Consider the following 23,655-nt stretch of genomic DNA (forward strand, 5'->3'; position numbering starts at 1 on the left):
GTTTTTGAGTTATTTCCCTCTATGTAAAAGTCAGACACTGATGAGAGAGGCTGTGCATCATCCCTGCAGTGCTGAAAATAAAGTGCCGTTCTTTAACGCAGACGAAGTCCTGTTGTTTATGTGTTGTCGCCACAACGAGCTAACACAAGCTAAAGGAGCTAATGGTCTTCGGAGGTCTACTACGGTTCGGGGGTCTGCCAGCTTGGCGTTGTCAACACTTACTTATCTTATTTACACAACGGCATGTCATTTCTGTCCCTACACGGTGCACGTCTAAAATCGGCATGTCATTTCTGTCCCTACACGGTGCACGTCTAAAATCCTCCTCTGCTCTCTGTGTCGCGCACAGACACAGACACAGGTGAGCGAACACACAGACACAGGTGAGCACACAAAAGCGCTGAAGAACTCGTTCCCTTTCTTGAGAACGAGTTCTTCCCCACTCACTGCCATGTTGTTTGTGTGTCAAGCGCGCGGGGGGGGGTGTGAGCCCACTCTGAACTACGGGAGGCCAGCGTGGAGCGGCGGTGGCGGATTTTAAAGAGAAACTCGATTTTCATTAAAACAAATCGGCCTAAACTACAAATTTGAATTAATCGATAAAATCTATTTATCGCCCAGCCCTACTTTAACATTTATATATTTGTTCATTAAAGGTCCAGTGTGTAGGATTTAGTGTCATCTAGCGGTGAGGTTGCAGAACTAGAACTCTTGCTGTGTACATGGCAAGTAGGAGAATTATTATAAAGTTCTGTGTTTAAGCTATCCGTTACATTCATTCAGTCCCCTGACGTGTGCTAGTTGCATGTCACAGTATATAAAATGATTGCAATGAGTTCTACACAGTGATATACACATACGTTAGATTTAGGGAACAGAGAGCACGGTTTTTGGATCAGTACTCATCGACAGACACCTTGAGTTAAGATACTGGAATCTGTATTGGGAGGCAAAAAGTTGGATTTGTGCATCCTTAATTTTGAGAAAAATGTAATGCCTGCAAAGTGACTCCAAGCCATTAACATTGATTTAAATAGACCACAGTTTGATCCAAGTCTTTGTGTTGGTCAAAAGTTAAAACTTCAACTTTTTTGAACGTTCCCAATTGAATACATTTTGTCACATTGATGCCGAAAGCCTTGCAGCTACGTGATAAGCATATAATTACACTCCTTCATCCTTCATTTTGAGAACATTGAGAACTTAAAATTATCGAGAGAATGACGATTTCAAGGGATGTACACATTAACGTCTCACAGTGACGCACAAGCTCGCACTTCAAGTAACCACAAGGAAAACACATTTCCCTCCAGATCATCGGAGTCTTGCATATGAGAGACAAATGCTACCAGTCATCCAACTCTCCTGAGTGTTATTTTGAAACTGTGGTGTAATGAGTCATTTGCTTTTTCGCCTGCAGACTGAGGAAGACTCCGCTTCTACAGTGGTGAAGAAGGAGGAGCCAGAGGAAAAGCCGGAGCCGATGGAGGTGGAGGAGAAAAAGCCGGAAATGAAGACAGAACCCAAAGAAGAGGAAGAGGGCGGAGCCAACAGCACAACCTCCTCATCTCCGTCTCAGTCACGGAGGAAGAGTGAGTGTGATGCCAGGGGATGAATAAAATCTGTGTACAGTCTATGACTGATTCACTCAGGGAGCAGAGAGGGTTCCCGTCACTGCCAGTAATGTTAATACACCCACTCTGTGCCAACTGTGAGACAGTCATGACTTTGTATGAGTTTCACTTAAAAGTTATTACGACAAACAGTATCAGTCTGGCACTAACTCTTAATGTCCAGACTGTTACACGCCTTCTTTGATCTTGCCAGCATTTTACACGTACAACGCACGAGCTGTGCACCTGCTGGTAGAATACACTCAACAAATCAGGAGACTCACTTGAGTCTGTAAGGTTTCGGTTACAGTTAACGTGCAGGCAGTGAACAGTGTGTGTTCAACTGAGAAATAATCAAAATTCAAGCACAAACATGCAGCGAGCAATTTGCTGTTCACTTGGTGTTTGTTAGTTTGGTTGGGTACCGTTCACATTTGAACAGATACCAGTACCATTACCTGGAATTTGGTACCAGTAAGCAACATTTCGCTTTTTTTTTCTCGGTACTTTACTCTCTCAGTAATAACAAAGATGTTAATTTTGAACAAGTTGCAGAGGTGACGTAGCTCTGTCTCTTTCTCTCTAAACTCTACGCCAGAGTGTTTCTGCTCTTTTCCGATCACGCATCGAGTTTAGTCTGTTTGCTTGCATATGTGTGTCTACTCATCTCCCTCTCTCTCTATTCAGACATAACTGACAAGTATGTGAAATAAGTACGTAATTTAAAAAACACTCACTTGGCACTATTTGATTTAACGTTGGTGTGGTGGAAATTTTGTCCTCTTCATGCATATGCTTATATTGTTTCATTCTTCCTATGTGTTTGAAAGTGTGTGACCTTTGCATTCCCCTTTTGTAAACATCTGTCGGTACTTGACATCATCAAGAGATTTACCTTCACTATAACCTCGCCTTCAAAGACAGTCCATTGACTGTCTTAACAGATACAGCCGATCACCTAACATGTTATATACTAGATTGCAACAGGTATGTTCCTCTGATGTAATGAAGAGAACATAATTAAATCAGGAAAGCCCAAGAAAGCTACAATTGACTGTTTCTTTCCCTCCTTCATAGTTTTCCTGTACAGTAAACTTTTTTGGATTACTTACACGTACCTTGTCTTTTCCATTGATCTTTTTCCAGTTTTTAAGCCTGAGGAGTTGCGCCAGGCTCTGATGCCGACACTGGAGTCTCTCTACAGGCAAGACCCTGAGTCGCTGCCCTTCAGACAGCCAGTAGACCCCATGCTTCTGGGTATCCCGGTACGTAGCTCACATGCACTACCTTTTTACTGAAAACAAAATGATGAATTGATTCAAAGTGTTGCTCAGGGATGTTGTTAAATGTTAAACAGTTTTGTCGGACTGCACTGTTTAACTCTTTGGTCTGTAACACTAAAGCATTTGTCCTTCTCTCTCCAGGATTACTTTGACATTGTTAAGAACCCAATAGACCTGTCCACAATAAAACGTAAGCTCGACACAGGCCAGTACCAGGAGCCCTGGCAATACGTTGACGACGTGTGGCTGATGTTCAACAACGCCTGGCTTTACAACCGCAAGACTTCCCGTGTCTACAAGTACTGCTCCAAGCTGGCCGAGGTTTTTGAGTCAGAGATCGACCCTGTCATGCAGGGCCTGGGATACTGCTGCGGGAGGAAGGTGAGATGAAGGGCGTGTTAGAGATGCAGTAAATAGAGTCGGGATATACTTTCGTTTTAATGTTTACCTCCTCTTTCACTTGTGTTTTGTAAAACATGCAAAAACCATTTGGTTAAGCAGAAATAGAAGGAGTTTTGCTTTTCACCGTGTGATACTGAAGATTTTAGTGCTTTGTCCACATCGCCCAGCTCTGAAGGAGGAAACTATAGATGCTAAAAAATTAAAGAGTGAACTTGACATTCTTTATATTGAAAGTTCTGTTTTGAGTTGGCGCTACAGAAATAGACTAGACTGATTTATTTTTCCTACTTCTGAAGGATTTATTGAATGATGGTGTTAAAAAAAATTTGACCGCCTGGCATGTTGTTTGTGTCTGCAGTACGAGTTCTCCCCTCAAACCCTCTGTTGCTATGGCAAGCAGCTCTGCACCATACCTACAGGAGGCACATACTACAGCTACCAGAACAGGTACCTGTGTGTGTGTGTGTGTGTGTGTGTGTGTGTGTGTGTGTGTGTGTGTGTATGTATAAATGTATATTTGTCCGTGGTTATCTTTGCAGTTATGGGTGGTAATAAACTCGACCATGTAGTGGGTATAAAATAATGTTGCACTAGCTGGAATTTTAATCTCACTGAATCATGTCATACGCGTCACACATTTGCATGCACAGTTGTTCATTAAGTGTTTTAATGGGCAATAAATGCAGCCATTTGAACCGTATTACCCGCCCCCTGCAGCCTGGGATCTGTTTCTCTGTAGCTCTAGAGGGACCACTGTGATCCAGGCAGTAGTGTCCTCCCGACAGCTTCAGCTTTAATGGCTCTGCCTCCAGGTCCTGGCACCGCATGAGACTACAAAATGGTTTTGCTCACAACAACATTTATTAACAGGCAGGTTCCAGTATTGCACATGCAGGGAAACACTCTGAAGAGGCTAAACCCAAAAGAACACAACAACAACAAAGCAGTGCGTTGATTGTGTTTTGCTCAGCATCTACCGAGGGACTGAGTGAATTCAGCGTTGCTGCTCCCTCTCTTGTATGACAGATGAAAATATAACACTTTCGCCACATACAGCGTTGCTCATCAGAGCCTTTTCCTCTCAGCCAGCAGATGACTGCTTGCACCACGTTCCCTTGCGCCCCCTGCTGTATAAACGGGATAACTGCAGCCCCTTTTTTTCACACTTAAACTGGGCATTTTGAGAGCGGAGCAGCACAGAAGCAGTAGTGATACAGCACAGCCTGACAGACAACATGAGGCTCCTGCAGCGCAGTCCATTTACACTCTCAATGGGAGCTCAGGGATTCCCTGCTCTCTGTTATAAAACACAAAAGACAAGTGTTTTTTTTTTTTTTTTTGTGCACAATTGTATTGGAGACAGAGTGATCGACGTGGAGCTTTGAATCTGCTGAATGTTAAATGTGTATTTTTGCAGGTATCATTTCTGTGAGAAATGCTTCAATGAGATCCAGGGGGAGAGCGTGACGTTAGGAGATGACCCTGCACAGCCACAGACGTAAGTAAACTGGCTACAGATTTTAAAATAAGTTGCAGTTGTGCATGGTCCGAAACATATTGTGAGGGGACACTTTCTACCTTTTTCTGAAACTTGTCAAATTATTTTTGGCCAGAGTACAAGGCAGCGTCAAAACAGCAACTACGCAGCTCATAGATATTCAAAGTCTTGTCTTAGAACACCTCAGCTGAAAGCACGGTTTCTAATTAAAAAGTGAGAAAGTCTCCAGCTGTGAGAAGCATCTCCCTGTTTTTGTTAACATGTTGCCTGCATGGTTTTAATCCAGACTGTAGGTGTTGTGACTTGATATTAATTAATTCCCTTATTTACTGGATTTGAAAGAGCTTAGGTAAAGAGCCGAGGACTGAAGACAGAAAACCGTGTTCTTGTGTGTGTCTTGTTTTTCTCACTGGCTCTCCCCCTTTTTTCCCTTATTTTCTCTGCCACTTCAGGATGATATCAAAAGACCAGTTTGAACGGAAGAAGAATGATGTTCTCGACCCTGAACCGTAAGTAGATACAAACCCCTCAGCCTCTCGATGATGAGGACTATTACTGACGGAAAAGCATGTTCTCTCTGTGCCGCTTTTTTCAAGTTAGTCTCATATGTGTTGAATAAGAATTTTACTGCTTTTTCCCACTGGTGTGTTCCTGATCACATCTTAAAAATGTATTTTCTGTCACCCACATCTGGCTTTGTGTTGGTGCTTTTGGTGCACAGCCTGCACATTTTCCCCCTGGAGCGCTCTGATCAATCACTCTGGCCTCAGTGAGTCCTCAGGGCAACTCAGCAGCGCCACCTGCTGCATGGAAATCTGTGTCAGAACTGTGCGTCCAATGAGAGTTTTTCCATCGCAGAACGCAGGCTCCCAGTTCTTTCAAATGCACTGATTGCTTTGCAACTTAGTGTTAAAGACGATGTACAGTTCTTATAAATCCTCCAACAAAGGCACACTTGCATTGGCTGGCTTGCAATTGTGTAACGACTGGAGGAACATAAACTTGAATGGAGATGTTTGTTGCTTGCTGCCTCAGCAGTTAAGACTTCAACATTCATACAAGTGATGGCCATCGGGAACATGGCTCGGACAGTTTTCAGAACTGTAACAGTGTTTGAAAATGTTCATACATATAACATAACTGGGGCCGAAATGATTCCTCGATTACTAAAGCTCATCTTTGCAAAGTCTTTGTATCAAAGCATTGTTTAATACATATAATCTATACAGTGTTTCGCACAGTTGATCATTACTGACACACAGTGCACGTATGCTGTGGACAGGTGACGTGATTTCATAGCGAGGGGTGAGGAGGACAGACAGACCAGACAAAACAGAAAGTGATCGAAGTTTGAGATCATTTCAAGCTGAAAGAAAACATAAAACCTGTACAGCTGTAAAACCAACCTAGCCTACCAAAATAGCACAATGTTAATGCTTCAGCACCCGAGCAGAAAGTGTCCGGTCCACAGAGCGAACCAGACAGATGGTAATGCTAACATTAGCATATAATGTAAATCAATATGATGTCAAGTTGAGATAAAGACCCACCGCTACGGGGGGTTGCGCTGGCTGATCTTTAGTTGCTACAGCTGCTAACGCCAGGTCCATCTCCAGAGCTGGAGTCCACTCTCCTCCCGGCGAAGTAGTCGCCAAGCGGCAGGGAGTGAGGCAGCATGCTATTATTATGAGAGTCTATGGCTCTCTTTCACACACACACACACACACACACACACACACACACACACACACACACACACACACGTAGAAGGCCTGTCTTATTTTTTGTGTATTTACTTACTTTGATGGAATAATTGATAGAATACTTGATTATTAGAACAGTCAATAGCCGCAGCCGTAGAAATAACCATTGCAAAACACATCAGTCATCGATGTCGGAGCACATATAGCAGTACTAGGTCATCAGGTACCAGACAGTGCAGTTGACGTAGTGCTGTTAGAATTTTGCATTTTTACCATTTGGCAGCAGTCAGGTAGATTAAATGTGTTATTCAGGGACACCTTGGAAGGAGACATGTAACACAAAGATTTATTGTGAACTTTCAAGCTGATTCAAACTGTGAACGTGTCTCACTGTAGGCTTGTTTGTTCCTCAGGTTTGTTGAATGTAAAGATTGTGGACGGAAGATGCACCAGATATGCGTCTTACACTACGAGGTCATTTGGCCATCTGGGTGAGATGTCAACTCCTACTTCTAGCATATTTGCCTAAAAATTATATATATATATTGTGTGTTCATTACAACAAGTCTAATGTCTGTCTCTTTCTCTCTCCAGATTCATTTGTGACAATTGTTTAAAGAAGAGTGGAAAAACACGGAAGGAAAACAAGTTCTCTGCAAAACGTTAGTGTAGTTCTGTACTTGTGAATTTGAAATGTCAGGTCCTTGAATCTGTTTTCTTTGTAGGGTTTTCTGCTGTGTTCAAAATGTCAACATGTTATTGCAGTTAAGTCTCACAAGCACTGAAGACACAAGATAATATAAACCACCTCCACCTGCACATGGGTTGCATATGTCTCTCCCTGTGGCTTTCCTGCAGTGGCAGCTTTGTTTTTTTGTTTGTTTTTTTGTTGGCCTTGTGGTTTCACTGGTATTTTTCCCTGTAGCCCTGGAGAACAATACTGACCTTTATGGCATATGGTGCTAACAGATTCAAGCTCTCTTGGTCTCACATAGATCAGTTCTAGTGCCTCTCTTGTTTTGGTAAATTGAAGGCTGTCGCAGGTTCGTAAAGTACCCAGATGTGTCACACCCCTGCTTCTCTTTGATCCTGGAAAGTGAAGAGAATCAACATATTTCTAAAGGTTTCTCCTGTTTGTTTGTACACTGTAGGGCTGCAGTCCACACGATTGGGAATGTACATAGAGGACCGTGTGAATAAATACTTGAAGAGACAGAACCACCCAGAGGCCGGAGAGGTGTTTGTGCGAGTGGTGGCGAGCTCCGACAAAACAGTGGAAGTAAAACCAGGCATGAAAGCCAGGTGAGAGCATCACTGACAGGAAGACAGGAGGACTGGGTGAATATGATCTGTGCTTTTCTGTGTTTAAACATTTTTATGACTTAATACTTTAAATTACGCGATCATTATTTATCAACTTGGTCAAATAAATGAGCAACCAGAGTCAACAGTCACGATGAGGGAGGGCGTAACGTTGTGGACAGCTGAATACCTGTCTTGCCCTCTCTGATTTGTAGACGCACTGGCACACCTCGTGTTTGTCCTGAGCTTATTGTTTATTGTCCCTGCTGCACAAAGCTGAATGCCCTCTATAAAGCGTTTATACACAGTGATTGTGGAACCTGCGTGTGTGACAAGATGGAGTGCACACCCACCCTGAGTACCTCAGAGGATTGTTCACTGTTTCATCACACAAGATCAAAGTCTGCGACGCTCGACCCATCCTCGCAGGGAGGAGGCTGTCGTCCAAGAACCTGTTAATCTTCAGGCTGGCTGATTTAAAGCTGTTTGCTTTTTATTGACTCAGGGGCCACTCGACTTGAATTGTCGCATTATGCTCTTCGGTGTCGCTAAAAGCAGCGACACACAAGTGAACGTCTCTGTCAGCTCGTAACCTTTGTTTCCTAGAAGCCTTTATAGTCACAATAACATTTAAAGTGCTACTATGAAACATTTATGCACTGTATTGTACACCTATGGACCTGGGGTGTACAGTGAAATTATTTTTTTAAGCCATCATGTGTAATTCTCAGCTTTGCAAAGTCCACACCTATTTGTGTTGAGTGTTTTGACATCACATCGCACCTAGATGACTGACGAGCATAACACCAGGGTTTCTGCAGGTCCTGAAAAAGTCGTAAAATGATTTTTCTTTTAAATGTATCACTCTAATAACCATATTCCTACGTAAAACCTACCACCGCACAGGACTACATATGTGAAACTCACATATTGCAGCATTCTTCTGCAGTGTTTAAATCAGAAAAAAAATGATTTGTTCAAAAATTAGTGTTGAATTTGGTTAAAAATTCTCTTGAAAACCTTTAAAACCATTTAAATGTCTGATACATATAGACACCCTGAAGATGTTCTAGTGTCTCCCTCTAACTAAACATTATGCTGTTGACACATTTTAACTTTTGATCCGTTTTCATTACAACAGGTTTGTGGACACGGGTGAAATGCCCGAGACCTTTCCCTACAGAACCAAAGCACTTTTCGCCTTTGAGGAGATTGACGGTGTGGACGTATGCTTCTTTGGCATGCACGTGCAGGAGTATGGCTCCGAGTGCCCATTCCCCAACACTAGGTATGTACTACATGGCAATAAGGGACTGGCACTTGAGGTGTTTTTTATGGGTGAAATTGACCAATGCTCCCTCTCTCTTTCTTTGCAGACGGGTCTACATATCATACCTTGACAGTATTCACTTCTTCAGACCTCGGATTCTACGAACAGCAGTGTACCACGAGATCCTCATTGGCTATCTAGAATACGTCAAGAAACTTGGGTAGGTCTTGCTCTAATACTGATACTTTATACACATCTTAAGAGTGAACATGAGAGATAGTCTATGGATTGAACTTTCTGGTGGGATTTAGTTCTAAGGAAGCAGATGTCCTCATGTACACGTTGGCTCTTTGCCTGCAGGTATACCCAGGGCCACATCTGGGCATGTCCGCCCAGTGAAGGAGATGACTACATCTTCCACTGCCATCCTCCTGACCAGAAGATCCCCAAGCCCAAGAGGCTGCAGGAGTGGTACAGGAAGATGCTGGATAAGGCCTTTGCTGAGAGGATTCTGCATGACTACAAGGTAAGGAGGAGACATTTTCTTTTAAATAGAACGAAAGACAAATCATTAGGTTTTGATTTCCTGTGTTCCTGATCACATATCCTGGTAGAATTCTGTGTGAACGCTTGGTAGTCTGAACACATTGGCTCCTTTGTTGGTGTTAACAGCCAAACACATTTAAACATGTAAATGCCAAGCGTGCAGGATTGCTGAAAACACAATACATCTTAAATGTCTTGAATCATTCAAGTTTATTTTTGTCTTCCTCTCAGGACATCTTCAAACAGGCAACAGAGGACCGTCTGACCAGCGCTAATGAGCTGCCGTACTTCGAAGGCGACTTCTGGCCCAACGTGCTGGAGGAGAGCATCAAGGAGCTGGAGCAGGAGGAGGAGGAGAGGAAAAAGGAGGAGAACACTGCTGCCTCCGAAACTCCTGAGGTGCAAACATTGTGCCATGGTTTGATCATGTGGCATTTAGCAGAGATATGAATTCACAGCTCCACTTTGTAGTCATGTTTTATCATCTTCGACAGCCATTTTGCACTTCTTTCACATGCCACTCCTTTTTAAGCCTTGAAATGTGATTATCAACACATTTTGAATAGAATTTAGAATTTTTTTTTTTAATGATCTCTAATGAGAAGTTGAATCAAGGTGACAAAGAAACAGCAACAGTGTAAATGAAGAACATGTGGTATATTGAAGATAACCAAAACCCTTGCTGTAATAAGAACTACTTTGACAGCTTTCTTTCAGTGATCAGCATGGTGCTATCATTTCATTAGCTGTTTTCTTTAATGTTTGCTTTTGTATATCCACCACAGGGTACCCCAAGTGACAGCAAAAACGCTAAGAAGAAGAACAACAAGAAGACCAATAAAAACAAGAGCAGCGTGAGCCGAGCCAATAAGAAGAAGCCTGGGATGCCGAATGTAGCTAATGACCTATCCCAGAAGCTGTACGCCACCATGGAGAAGCACAAAGAGGTCAGACTGGTTATGTTTTCATGTAGTTTATAATCTATATTGAAAGCAGTTTTGATGATAAATGGGCATTATATGAACATCTGTGTATTTGAGAGTGAGTTGATGTCAAACACTATTTGTTCACACTGTATTTGATGATGATACAGCTTCCCCTTGATGTAGTGATTCAGAATGTTAGTGTTTTAACACCTGTCTCAGTTTGACTTGTGCTTCTCTAACTCTCTTTGTGTGTTTTCCCCCGTCGACCAAAGGTGTTCTTTGTGATCCACCTCCACTCCGGTCCCATGGCCAACACCCTGCCGCCCATCGTTGACCCTGACCCCATGCTCTCTTGTGACCTGATGGATGGCCGCGACGCTTTCCTGACTCTGGCCAGGGACAAACACTGGGAGTTCAGCTCCCTCAGGAGGTGCAAGTGGAGCACCATGTGCATGCTGGTCGAGCTGCACAACCAAGGACAGGACCGCTTTGTCTACACTTGCAACGAGTGCAAGCACCATGTGGAGACACGCTGGCACTGCACCGTGTGCGAGGTGAGTTCCTGCTATTAGTATGCGGTGTTGTGTTTTTACACTGGAATTAGTCCTGTGTCCGAATTTGAAAGAGTCATGCAGTGACAGGAAATGAAAATGATAATGAGGTCTGTCAGAAAGATGTTAAACCAGGAATTATATGTATGTAGTACATCAAATACTGTTATTCTTAACAGCAGGAGTACATTTGTGAAACTTTTAACAAATCTGTTTATCAGACTTGGTTAGACTCATGTTAATTACTGTGTCTCCGTCTGCTTTCTTCTGCAGGACTTTGATCTGTGCATTAATTGTTACAACGTGAAGGGCCACGAGCACCAGATGGTGAAGTGGGGCCTTGGCCTGGACGACGACAGCAACGGCCAGAGTGGAGAGGCCTCCAAGAGCCCACAGGAGAGCCGGCGCTTAAGTATCCAACGCTGCATCCAGTCCCTGGTCCATGCTTGTCAGTGTCGCAATGCCAACTGCTCTCTGCCGTCCTGCCAGAAGATGAAACGAGTGGTGCAGCACACCAAGGGCTGCAAGCGCAAAACCAATGGTGGCTGCCCTGTATGCAAGCAGCTCATTGCTTTGTGCTGTTACCATGCAAAGCACTGTCAGGAGAACAAGTGTCCTGTCCCGTTCTGCCTGAACATCAAGCACAAGCTTCGCCAGCAGCAGCTGCAGCACAGACTCCAGCAGGCCCAGCTGATGAGGAGAAGAATGGCCACCATGCAAGGCAGAACCATGCCGCTACCGTCCCCACCGGCTTCAGCTGCCCCCAGCACTCCCACTCCCCATGCCCAGCCCAACACTCCTCAGACACCCCAGCAGCCGCTCTCCAACCAGCCGCAGACCCCCAACTCAGCAGGCGTGATGTCCCCGACGTTTCCCAATGCACCTCGCAATGGCCAGCCTCAAACACCAGTGTCCCAGGGCAAGCCCGGGCCCCAGGCCTCCCCTCTACACCAGCAGCAGTCCCCTCTTCCCCAGCCGCCCCAGCCACCTCAGCAGCTACAGCAGCAGCCTCCCCTTGCTGCAGTCAAGATGGCACGGCACATCGAGATGATGGCACAGGCCCAGCAGAACCAGCAGAATTACCGGGTCAACATGAATGGCTTACCCATGAACCCCCAGCAGCCACAGCAGCGCATGACCGGACCAATGCAGCCACCTATGCAGATGGTGCCAGGGCCACGGGGACCACAGGTCATGCAACCAGGCATGGCCCCAGGGCAGTGGCCTGGAGCTGCAGGGCAGATGCAGGCAGCTCAGACTCAACAACCGGGCCTTGTCCCAGGCCAGACCCCACAGCAGGCCATGACCATGCAGCGAGCCATGATGGCCCCAGGGCAGCAACCTCAGCAGGGCCAAAGGATGCTGATTCCACAGCAGCCTGGTGCCCGTCCACAAACCCCCCAGAGACCTGGTGCTATTGCACCCAACGCCCTGCAGGACCTTCTGCGCACCCTCAAGTCTCCCAGCTCGCCCCAGCAGCAACAGCAAGTCCTCAACATCCTCAAATCAAACCCTCAGCTAATGGCGGCTTTTATCAAACAGCGAACAGCCAAGTACCACGCCAACCAGCCGCAGCAAGCAGGTCAGCAACAGCAGCCCGGCATGCCTACAATGCAAGCCATGGCCATGCCAGGAGGGGCAGTGCAGAGGCCGGGGATGCCCCCACAGCAGCCTCAGCAGCCTCCTGCGCAGGGCATGGCTGCATTAGGGGCACAAGGACAGCTCATAAACGCAGCACACAACACCAACCCCCAGCTCCAGGAGCTTTACCGTCGGCAGCTCTTAAGACAGCAGCAACAACAGCAGCAGCAGCAACAACAGGGAGTGATGCCTCAGGGCCATCCCGGCCAGTTCCCTGCTCAGGCGCAGGGTACGGCAGCTACGTACTCCCAGCTCCGCATGCAGCAACAGCAGCAGCAGATAGCCATGCAGGCAGGTGCAGGAGCCGCTGGGGGACCCATGGGCCAGCTCCCACCCATGGCACAGATGGCTCAGCCCGGCATGGGGATAGACTCCACCCAGAACTTACTGCATCAACGAATGCTCCAGCAGCAACAGCAGCAGCAGCAGCAGCTTCCCCAGCAGCAGCAGGCCGTCCTCAAGCAGCAGATGGGCTCTCCCGCCCAGCCCAGCCCCATGAGCCCCCAGACCCACCTGCTGGCCGGCCAGCCCCAGGGTGGTGCCCACCTCCCTGGCCAGTCCACACTAGCCAACGCCCTCAACAACCAGGTCCGCTCCCCTGCGCCAGTCCAGTCCCCCTGTCCGCCTTCGCAACAGCAGCCCCAGCAGCAGCGGCCACATTCCAGTCCCTCGCCGCAGGTCCAGAACCAGCCCCAGCCCTCACCGCAGCACCCGCATCCACCCCACTCGGCTTCCCCGCACCCTGGACTGGGGGGCCCGCTTTCAGGCTCCATGGAGCAGGGACACTTGGGGACGCCAGAACAAAGCGCCATGCTACCGCAGCTTAACACGCCCAACAGAGGGGGGCTGAGCAGTGACTTGGGGATGGTGGGAGATGCTACAGGGGACACTCTGGAGAAGTTTGTGGAAGGATTGTAGCATTTCTGCTGGTAATTAAAGAACACAATCTCTCTCCCAGGGACCCATCCTCCCACTCCTCCTCCTCCTCCTCCTCGTTTCCCCTCAGACTCTTTATCCCGTTAGAGGGCTTTGTTTGTTCTTTCTAAGGTTGAGAACGTTCTTTTGTACTGACATGTAAAAAGTTTCAACTGTTGTAAAAAGAAAATTTGGTCGAGGAAAAAAAAAGAAAAAAAAAAAAGTCAACACTTTGAGGGAATGTAATTGTTTCCTGAACCCAAGTGAGGGGTATTTCTTCCTTAAGATGTTGAGGGATTTGCAAGTTGCTTCTTAAATGAAATTTAAATCACAAAGAATATATTTTTTGGTTGAGACCAAATGTGTTCAATACTCAACTTATTTTTTGGTTTGTTTTTGGTATGGTTTCATGCCTTTCTCGTTTCTTTTTTTTTTTCTTTTTTTTTTTTTAAGAAAATGTACAATTGCATTATATTATTCATATCTTTTTATTTTGTACCTTTGGAAAAGAAACTTAAAGCATTTTTGTGTTGAAACTGTAAAATAATTTGTCTGGGAATTGGGCCAGGTTTTCGTTCTCTTCTCAAGCTGTCATTCCTGGCAATTGTAATCAAGTGTTGTACCATTACTCCAAGACGTTGCGTTCAGGGACCGCTCCCCTCTTCTTTGTGTGTATGAAGAGCACTCAGTTGTATTGAAATAGGAAATGGACTGCGGCAGGTTGTGTATACACGGGCATGTATACAGGCGCACATGAAGACACTGACACAAACCCTCAGAGTCACTAAAATAACTACAACTCCGACTGGTTTCACAAACACAGACGACAAGGACTGCATCCTACATCTCAGTGGCCTGGAATTTGGATAAATCTGTCTTGCAGGTGTGGAACATTGTTGCTTTGACATTAAAAAGAATTTGTCATACCTTTTTTGTCATACAAATGTTGTAAAGTGTAAAGAGAGTGTGAGAAAGAGACCAGCCCCCTAAGCTGAGGTGGAATGATCACCGGTTGTTTGTAGGCCACATCTCTGATGACGCCCCATCCTCTAAATTTTACACTAAGCCGTGTGCGATCTAGGGATGAAGGGCTTGTTTGAGATTCACCCTGAGGAAAACTAAATGTTATCAACCCTCATTCCTCTCTCACAAAAACTTGAATTAGGGGGGATTTACTTTTTCTCCTATTGTAAATCAAGTTATTAAGCAAAATACTATAAATATAAGGAAGAGAGAATGAAATCACTGTATAAACTGGTTAAAAGACTCATTTCTTACTTATATACCATATTGTTAAATAAACTGTGTGCAACAGAAGAACTCCAGTACTCTGTTGACTCAATAATGAGGCATCACTCCTGTGTGTGTGCGACTTTGTGTTCATTTCTTTCAGCTCCGCACTGTTTTGTTTTCCAGAGCAGTGTCCCTCAAATCTGGTTGAAGCCCTGCGTCTGCACTTTTCCACCCAAAAATAACATATTTCTCGAAACAAGATTTTTTTTTTTATTCCTTATTCTGCATCTCATTTTCCACAGATTGAAAAAGTGGGTGAGTTACTTGTTACTAGTATTGCTTGGGAACCTTTTAATAGTTTGTAATAATTGCAGAGGTCATCTGTGTTCCTTAATCTTGTGCAGATATGCTGTGGTGGTATTTTGTCAAGTAAAGATTCCACCACAAATTACCTACCATATTTCGCCAAACACAGAGGTTATTTGATAGTTTTAGTCCCGTATGAATTGGCTTCTCTGTGATTAGGGGTCGCATTTAAATTTTTGGAATTATAAATGAAAGTTTCAGCATCATTTTGGGTGCAGGAGACTCATCTCACTACATGTCATGGAGACCCATTTTCAGGAAGAGCAAGCTCAAATCCATCAGAAGAGCAAAATCTGTGATGTGACATTGTGTGGCAGAATTGCTTGTTTGGTTAACCCACATTTTTAAAATAAGATATGAACAATGTGCATCACTGCTTATCCCATGTGAATGCACTGCACAAAACAGACGTGAAGGGGTCATTTCTAAATCACCTGAGGTCCCCTGCTAATAAACCCTGTGAGAATAGGGCTGATATAGTTTCAGATCAGAGTTTATGATCACAGTTAAGGGAGTTTTTAGTGAAGTGTCAATGTAGTGATGCAGTAATTTGCAGATAGAGCTCACATTTCAGAAGCTGAATAAGGTTACTAAATCAAGCATCATTTACAAGTAGGGATATGATGGACAGTTAACATCCTCCCTCTGAACTTCACCTTTATTTGACAGTCACACACTTCCATTCTAAAGCTTTGAAAAATGGGCAAGTCAGCTCTGCTCAGATCTCAAGTAAAGGCTTATAACTAAATTTATAAACCTAGCTAAGGTACAAGAAATAATGATTCTGGCACCAATGGAAAAATATGAAATGAAACAAAAAATCTTGAGCCCTTTAAAGGAATTGAAATAAAATTAGAAAACAATTGTTATGCACTTAATTCTGAATGTTTCCACATTTTCAAGTTATCAGAGTTTAACGGAGTCATAATTATCAAGAGTAAATTCATAAGCTTTGCAAGGATCTTTCAAGTGGGATAGAAGCACTTAACATTTCTATAACAGTAATGTCTTTATGAGGAACTAGCCTTCAGTGCTGTCTGGATTGCAGGCTCAAATACATTCAAACACATGACAGATACAGTAAGGATGACAGGAGTTTGTGGGTGTGCGTATCCTGTTTTACAATGATATCTCTGGCAATGGTCGTCACAGTTAGGTCACAGACATTGACAATAGCCTGAAATTATAATATTTAAGAAAGACATTTAAAAGGTCTGAGTAAAGTTAGTAGAACACAGATGGACCTACTGGTCTTATGATGATGATCTAAGACGTTGAGGTAATGATGACTTGTCTTTTCTCAGAGAATAAAATGTTTACAACCTCTCAGATCCTAAAGGGATAATTTTTAAAGAATTAAAACTGTAAAACTGGGCTGTAGTAAAAATATAAAATATTTGGGATAAATAAACACTATGTGACAAGTACCTCAGTCACAAACTTTTCTCACAGATGCTATACATATGTGGCTGAAGTAGTGTCAGGATGAAGTCACACTGTCCAATCCACCTTAAAAACTTGAATGATTTTAATGATTCTGCAGGGATTTGCATTCACGTGACCCGAGTGGCGCGCTGTGCATTGGACCGTTCACCGTCACATGACCGGAAGTTGAAAACGAAGCGGTTGAAGCTGTGCTTTTAAAATAAAAACAAACACCGCTGGCCTTTTGCCTTTTTTATTAGCCATATAATTCACATATAATGCTGCATATATTTTAAATAAACGACACTCGCCGTCGCGACAGACTGAATGAACTGCGATGAGGGGGAAAGTTAAAACTGAAACGTAAATTCATCGAACCTGGGTGAGGATAAAGTGTTAGCGTCAACAGCTAGCTAGCTAACTGCTTTCTATCTAACGTTAACTGATATTTCCACTACAAGCATGCGCTTTTAGACATTATTTGTCAGGAAATGTCCCCAAATTTAACAAAATTGTATGTATTTGAGTTTATGTCGCAGCCGTTTTCCTTGACTTGTGCAGCAAGCAGCAATACTGGCTCTTAAATCTTGCTAACGTGTTGTGTTGGAGCAAATTAAACTATCCACCAGTCACAGGGAGCCCTTGTGATCTCTGAACCCAATGTGGACTCCAACTTAAACCATCTCTCTTTGCAGGCTGGTTGTTACAGCTGGGGACATGCTGGCATGGCCTTTTAATGTGAGACGAAGTGCACCATCATGGATGACTCGGATCAGGATTTTGTAGATCTCTGCTCAAAGCTGTTGAGACGAGTCCGTAAGAAACCAGGTGAGTCCAGACAGCCGAGGAAGGCAGAGCGTCAGCCCTCCAGTCAGGCAAGCGATGGAGACAAGAGGAGGAGAAATCACAAAAGAGATGGTGACTCTGGGTCCCAGCCTGTTTGTACTGGTGCAGAGGAACGTGTGCTCTGTGGTGGGACAGGACATGATTCAGGAGATGCTGAGTCGTCATCAGGTGTGCCTTCAGCAGCAGCAGCAGCAGCAGCAGCAGGACCCAGAGCTGAGAGACGTTTGTCGGCGAAAGACAAAGTACTCCACAGGATGCAACAGTTCAAGAGAGCCAGTCCGCAGAGGATGGTGCTCAAGGACAAGAGCCAGCCCACAAACCATGAGAACGACAGTGCTCCTCCTCCTCCTCCTCCTCCTCCTCCACCTCTGACTCAAGGACAAGGTGAGATGACATGATGCTCCTGGCACAGATTGTGCAGCGCTGTTTCCAAGTGAACAGAGGGAATAGGCCTACAGCTTTTTCAAGACTGTAAAAATATGTAATCATCATCCATGATTGAGATAATACAAACTGTTTCGTCTTGTCACACCTCTTCGTAGGTCATATTTATCCTTGTTTTGTTGGGTTTATATTTATCTGCCTTTAATGCACCTTGATGTCACATGCAGGAAACAAAACTGCACTCACAATTGGCATGGTCGTATAAGCTTGTCCCTATTGTGCTAATGTGGCAGCATTTAGATGATCACTGTCAGTGCTTTTAGATGACATTTACTAACAAGCACACCATGAGAAGTAACTTTTTTATCCTGAGCTGTGCAGAAGTTGCAGTACAGAGTTGGAGGAGTGCAAATACAAATAGTGCAATATACGAGGACTGTAAAACATAGTAGAAAAAACAAATGTGTAACAAATATAAATACAACGTGTAGCAAATAGACTCTGAGATACTTGAACTCCCTCGCTTCTGAAGATTTCAATTTACTGGTCCATCTACGTCCCAACCCTCACCTACAGTCATGTTCTCTGGGTTGTGACCGAAAGAATAATATCGTGGATACAAGAAGCCGAAATGAGTTTCCTCCATAGGGTGGCTGGGCTCAGCCTTAGAGATAGGGTAAGGAGCTCGGACATCCGGAGGGAGCTCGGAGTAGAGCCACTGCTCCTTTGCATCGAAATATGAAAACTAGCTAACAGTAAGGTGCAATCCAGTATATACAGTGTATAAAACGACAAAAACAGGTTACCAGTTTGGATGATAAATAAAGTAGGGTTGTTTGTGTTTGTACAGTTTCAAATCTGAGGTAGTTGGTGTGCGGCTTTAGGAGTGCATGGTTAATACAGAATGCTCAGGATTACGCCCATGATGTTTCCTTAATATAACATTAATGCTAAGATACAATTGGATCTATATCAAAACATTAACACATTAAAGCCACAAAACTCTATTGATATACCATCTCTAGTACAAATGTAACTTTAGCACACCCTTACTTGTATCTATATTTGCCACCTCCCCTCTGCACCCAGATACTCCAGAGTCTTTCAGCTCAGGTCTCCACCCGGAGCCCCAGTACAGCGATGAGGCTCTGGCCCTGCGACTGCAGCAGGAGCTGGACAGGGAGGCAGCAGAGGCCCAGACGGTCGACCTGGAGGACGGAGGCCTTTTCTTCTGTCAGATCTGCCAAAGAGATCTCTCACATATGACACCTGATGGGCGAACGCAGCATCTCAACAGGTTTGGACATTTACATTGTAGCCATTTGACTCGTGCTCATATCTGGAGTGAATTACAACAGTAAAATTAACTAGAATGATCCTTCTTTGCAGGTGTTTGGATGAGAGTGAAAAGACCGCCCCAGCCCCCCCTCCTCCACCTCCTGGGGTCCCCGACTGTCCCATCTGTGGCAAGAAGTTCAAGTCCCAGAAGAGTCGCTCGGCCCACCTCAAGCGCTGCTCCTCAGAAATGGGCGTCGCTCCGGCTGTGCTGCTGCAAGCTCTGCAGAGACAAACTGAGGAGACCCAGAGTGTCCCCACTGCTAACACAGTGTGAGTACACCTCAGTACCATAATCCACCTCTGAGCTTCCTGTAAGGGGCCGATCAGACCAATTAACAGACAAAGAATGTCGAACTTAAGATGATCAGGTTTTATTGCTTGCAAACCTTGCCCATAATAGGAATAGCTTGCCTATCAGTTAACGTCAGATATAGTACTTACAGAGTTTAATCAGTCCTCTTACCTTTCGTCTGTTTTTCTCTTCAGCACACAGACTGGTGGCACTAAAAGAAAAGGCCCATCCAAGCCGGGCCTCCCAGCCAAGAAGAAGCCCAGGAAGAAGACTCCACCCCTGGACGAAGAAACCATGGTGGCCATGGCTCTGTCCTCCTCTCTGCTGGAACAACAGCAGCAGAGCGACAGGGAGTCAGAGATGTTACAAACTGCTGCCTCGCACATCTCTTTGACTCCAGCGTTAAAGTGGAGGCCAGACGCAGGTGATGTAACATCACTGTATCAACAAAAAGACGTTTTTTGATGAAGCACTAACATACAGCAGGGAGTAAAAAAAAAGTCAAAATTCTCCGCTTGCAGCTTTTTAAATGCAATTTTCCTCAGGTTTCTCTACTCCTTTATGACAGTAAACTGAATATCTTTGGGTTGTGGACAAAACAAGACAATTGAGGACGTCATCTTTGGCTTTTGCAGCATTTTCTGGCCTGAAACTGATGCTCGTTTCATACCATGGATTCAGAGCTGCTTGATTCTGATTGGCCATGGCGTTTGTATACTTGTAGATAACTGTGCAGTAGCCACATGAACGCTGTGAGCTTCAGTTGTGTGTTGGCTTTGCTGGTTCTTGTAATGTAGCACTAGGGGAGCTTGTTCAAAGCCAAAAGTGGTGCAACAAAAAGTTTCCAGTAACCAGTGAGTGTGATAGCTGGTAGGCGCCTGTGGTATAAACTAAAACTGCTAAGACTGAGAGATTTGTTTCTGTGGTTAGTTCAGTAGCTCATAAGTAAGCCACAGGGGTAAATGCATTAGATAAGAGAGGTTATAGGAAGTAACAGCCCTCTTATCTTGGAGATCCAAGTTCAGGCGTCTTTGTAAGCAAACACCCGCTCCACTGAAGTGTCGCTGAGGAAGAAGCAGTACCAGCTCCAGAAGCTGATGGCTGAATGAATGGATGTCTAATGTGTTGTGAAACTCTCCAGTAGCCTTTTTACAGTTACAAGTCTGTTGTATTTAATTTGAGAAACTCTTTAAATCCCTAGAGGCAGTTTTCATGTTTTCTTTTTGGTCCCGCAACAAATATTTTAGTCTGTGTGTATTGTGTGTCTGTGTTTGTTACCTTTGGCAAGGCCTGAAGCAGTGTACACACCACAACACAAATGCAAAGCACAAACTGTTCAAATAATTGGCTTCAGATCACAATGGTTTTATTTTCAGGACTACCAAAATTCACTTAGTTGATAAATTATTTAAAGATTATGTCGTAAATACTTGAGCTCTGTGCAAGTCTTTAGATGCCTCATCTGACCCCCTTCTCTGTCCTCTGCTCCTCTTGGTGCAGGTAAGGGGCGTGGGAAGAGGAAAAAGGGCGCCGTCCCCCGTCCTCCTCCTCTCCTCCTCGTCCAGGACGCCGAGGTGGCACTGGCGAGGCTGCAGGAACGAGTTTCTGCTCTCCTCCTACGCAGCCGGGCCCCGTCTCCACCCACCCCGACCCGCTGCCCCAGCAGTCTGCCAAGCTGGAGCGGTGCTGCCCCCCTCTGGCAGAAGAGCAAACTGCTGGACGGAGCCAACACCTGTCTGTCTGATTTCTACACCCCAGAGCTCAGAGAGTTCATCACGCCTTGGGAGGCAGCGGCGGTGAGGAGACAGAAGACATGTTTATGTACTTTGTTGTTTGTTCTGTGTTGTTTGAAGTTATCAGTCGCCTTTTGAGATGGAGAACCACACACTGTCTGGTAGTTCTGTCCTGTGGGTGGCTTAACACAAGTGCTGAAACTTTGAAAGAGAGATGCTGTGTTTTCTGTTATTAATCAATAACTACTGCCAGTGGATCAAATTAATCATAGTGCTGTCCACCTGTAGACTGATGCAACCACCTCCAGCACCGTCAACAAGCCTGAGTCTTCCTTCCGACCTGTGAGTGAAGGAACTCCTGTCACAGGGACCAGGGCCTCCATCCTGCCATCCTCCTCCCAGACAGCCTCCTCTTCCCAGACGGCTCTCTCCACACCGGGGACAGGCCGGGCACTCCTGATGGACCTGATGGAGCTGGTCGAAGACGGCGCGACCCTCACCCAGTATGGTCACACTGCTCCAGGCCCTGACACAGGTAACACACTCACACACATGGCTGTAATCCATGGTTTATGGCTGCTGGGAGAAGATTTGCCTTCAGGGCTTTAAGCCAGATAATCCTGAAGTTTTGGGGAAAAGATGATGGTTTGGGCTCAAATGAAAAGATTTCTCCAGAAAGGGCTCTCCAGCAAAAAAAAAAGCCCTTAAGGCTAATGTATTCCATGTTCTGTTTTATGAGTGATAGTGGAGTCAGTTTAAAGTAAACTTAACTGCACTTAACCAGTTAGAATTATTTACAGTTATGTGTTTGTTGGTGTTAACTTTTTATCTTTTATGGCCAAAAGCAAAACAGAAAGGGGTGGCAGCTTCTTCTGTAACCGATTGTGTTAAATAGGCTCACAATATTGTGTTATATCGATCATAGACCCCTGAGTGGAAGTGAATCAAAATCGTATTGTAGCAGATTTATGATATCAGCAAATGTCCTATCATTGTCCAGAGAATCGATATAACATCATATTGTGACAAAATCAGTGATTTATACCTCTAGTTCTAATGTTAAAGTGACAAAATTGTAACTTTAAAATCTTTCTTTATAGTTTTCCTGCATGCAAATGTAGTTTGGTTTTATCTTAAAATATTTGTCCTTCAGTTGTGTTTATTATCCCTTAGCTATGCATTAAGTGCATAAATATTTGCTTGTGCATAAATGTTAAGTTCACAAATGTTTGCTTTGTGTTTGTTTTCATACCGTAGAATCCCACGACCACAGTCACTTATCTTTCAAATGATTATGTGCAAAGTAGCCTGGAAAATATGTTGCTTAAAAGTCATGTATCTTTTTGTATATATATGACTTTTAAGCAACATACTATATGTGTATATGTATATAGTATGGAAGAAAATCACTTTTAACTGCTCTAATCTGGTTTAGAAATCTGTTGCTTTTGTAGTTTTACACTGTCATGGAGTTAGGTGATACAGAGAAGAACAATATTAATACATTTTTGACCAAATGCTTTGATATCAATATTTCAAGGGTATTGTAGGGTTGAGGATTGCTTTTACAAAATATTTAAACAATGAGATTTTTGATAAATAATCATCAGCATTATGGATTTAATGACTAAGTGGGTAAAGTCAAATAGTAGAAAAGCAAGAACAGTCTGGTAAATTCAGAAAATAACATCACTTTATTGTAATTCAGCCTTTAAACCAGGAAAAAAAGCACTTCTAATATTGATATTAAAAAAAACCTAAGATAATATCTAGTCTCATTATCACGATATTGATGTAACATCAATACATTGCACAGCCATGCTCTGTTGTAACCCATGGGAGTAACTCGCCAACTCAAATTGTTACATAGTAGGGCTGGGCGATAAATCGATTTTATCGATTAATTCGAATTTGTAGTTTAGGCCGATTTGTTTTAATGAAAATCGAGTTTCTCTTTAAAATCCGCCGCCGCCGCTCCACGCTGGGCTCCCGTAGTTCAGAGTGGGCTCACACCTCCCCCCCGCGCGCTTGACACACAATCAACATGGCAGTGAGTGGGGAAGAACTCGTTCTCAAGAAAGGGAACGAGTTCTTCAGCGCTTTTGTGTGCTCACCTGTGTCTGTGCTCACCTGTGTCTGTGTGTGTGTTCACCTGTGTGTGCTCACCTGTGTCTGTATGTGTGTGTGCGCATCAGGGCCGAACACAGAGAGCAGAGGAGGATTTTAGACGCGCACCGTGTAGGGACAGAAATGACATGCCGTTGTGTAAATAAGACAAATAAGTGTTGACAACGCCAAGCTGGCAGACCCCCAAACCGTAGTAGACCTCCGAAGACCATTAGCTCCTTTAGCTTGTGTTAGCTCGTTGTGGCGACAACACATAAACAA

General features: G+C 44.4%; 2 protein-coding genes across 3 annotated transcripts in view; both read left to right on the forward strand.

Annotated features, from left to right (window-relative positions):
• crebbpa (CREB binding protein a) overlaps positions 1–15,002 on the forward strand; it is a 57,826-nt gene extending 42,824 nt beyond the window's left edge. The window contains exons 15-31 of the mRNA XM_050045330.1: positions 784–794; positions 1,399–1,592; positions 2,760–2,878; positions 3,038–3,277; positions 3,657–3,745; positions 4,716–4,796; positions 5,249–5,305; positions 6,913–6,990; positions 7,094–7,161; positions 7,651–7,801; positions 8,943–9,089; positions 9,178–9,291; positions 9,432–9,597; positions 9,849–10,016; positions 10,403–10,564; positions 10,816–11,097; positions 11,368–15,002. Coding sequence (XP_049901287.1) covers positions 784–794; positions 1,399–1,592; positions 2,760–2,878; positions 3,038–3,277; positions 3,657–3,745; positions 4,716–4,796; positions 5,249–5,305; positions 6,913–6,990; positions 7,094–7,161; positions 7,651–7,801; positions 8,943–9,089; positions 9,178–9,291; positions 9,432–9,597; positions 9,849–10,016; positions 10,403–10,564; positions 10,816–11,097; positions 11,368–13,653 — 4,413 coding nt within the window. The 3' untranslated portion in view covers positions 13,654–15,002. The remainder of the gene's footprint in view (positions 1–783; positions 795–1,398; positions 1,593–2,759; positions 2,879–3,037; positions 3,278–3,656; positions 3,746–4,715; positions 4,797–5,248; positions 5,306–6,912; positions 6,991–7,093; positions 7,162–7,650; positions 7,802–8,942; positions 9,090–9,177; positions 9,292–9,431; positions 9,598–9,848; positions 10,017–10,402; positions 10,565–10,815; positions 11,098–11,367) is intronic.
• Positions 15,003–16,841: 1,839 nt separating this feature from the next.
• Positions 16,842–23,655, forward strand: part of slx4 (SLX4 structure-specific endonuclease subunit homolog (S. cerevisiae)) — a 16,412-nt gene continuing 9,598 nt past the window's right edge. For both annotated transcript variants that reach the window (XM_050044191.1, XM_050044192.1), the window contains exons 1-7: positions 16,842–17,056; positions 17,370–17,904; positions 18,994–19,201; positions 19,294–19,512; positions 19,729–19,958; positions 21,035–21,330; positions 21,556–21,802. In XM_050044191.1, coding sequence (XP_049900148.1) covers positions 17,433–17,904; positions 18,994–19,201; positions 19,294–19,512; positions 19,729–19,958; positions 21,035–21,330; positions 21,556–21,802 — 1,672 coding nt within the window. In that variant the 5' untranslated portion in view covers positions 16,842–17,056; positions 17,370–17,432. The remainder of the gene's footprint in view (positions 17,057–17,369; positions 17,905–18,993; positions 19,202–19,293; positions 19,513–19,728; positions 19,959–21,034; positions 21,331–21,555; positions 21,803–23,655) is intronic.

This window comes from Epinephelus moara, chromosome 5, assembly GCF_006386435.1.
Source record: "Epinephelus moara isolate mb chromosome 5, YSFRI_EMoa_1.0, whole genome shotgun sequence".
NCBI classification, from domain to species: domain Eukaryota; kingdom Metazoa; phylum Chordata; class Actinopteri; order Perciformes; family Serranidae; genus Epinephelus; species Epinephelus moara.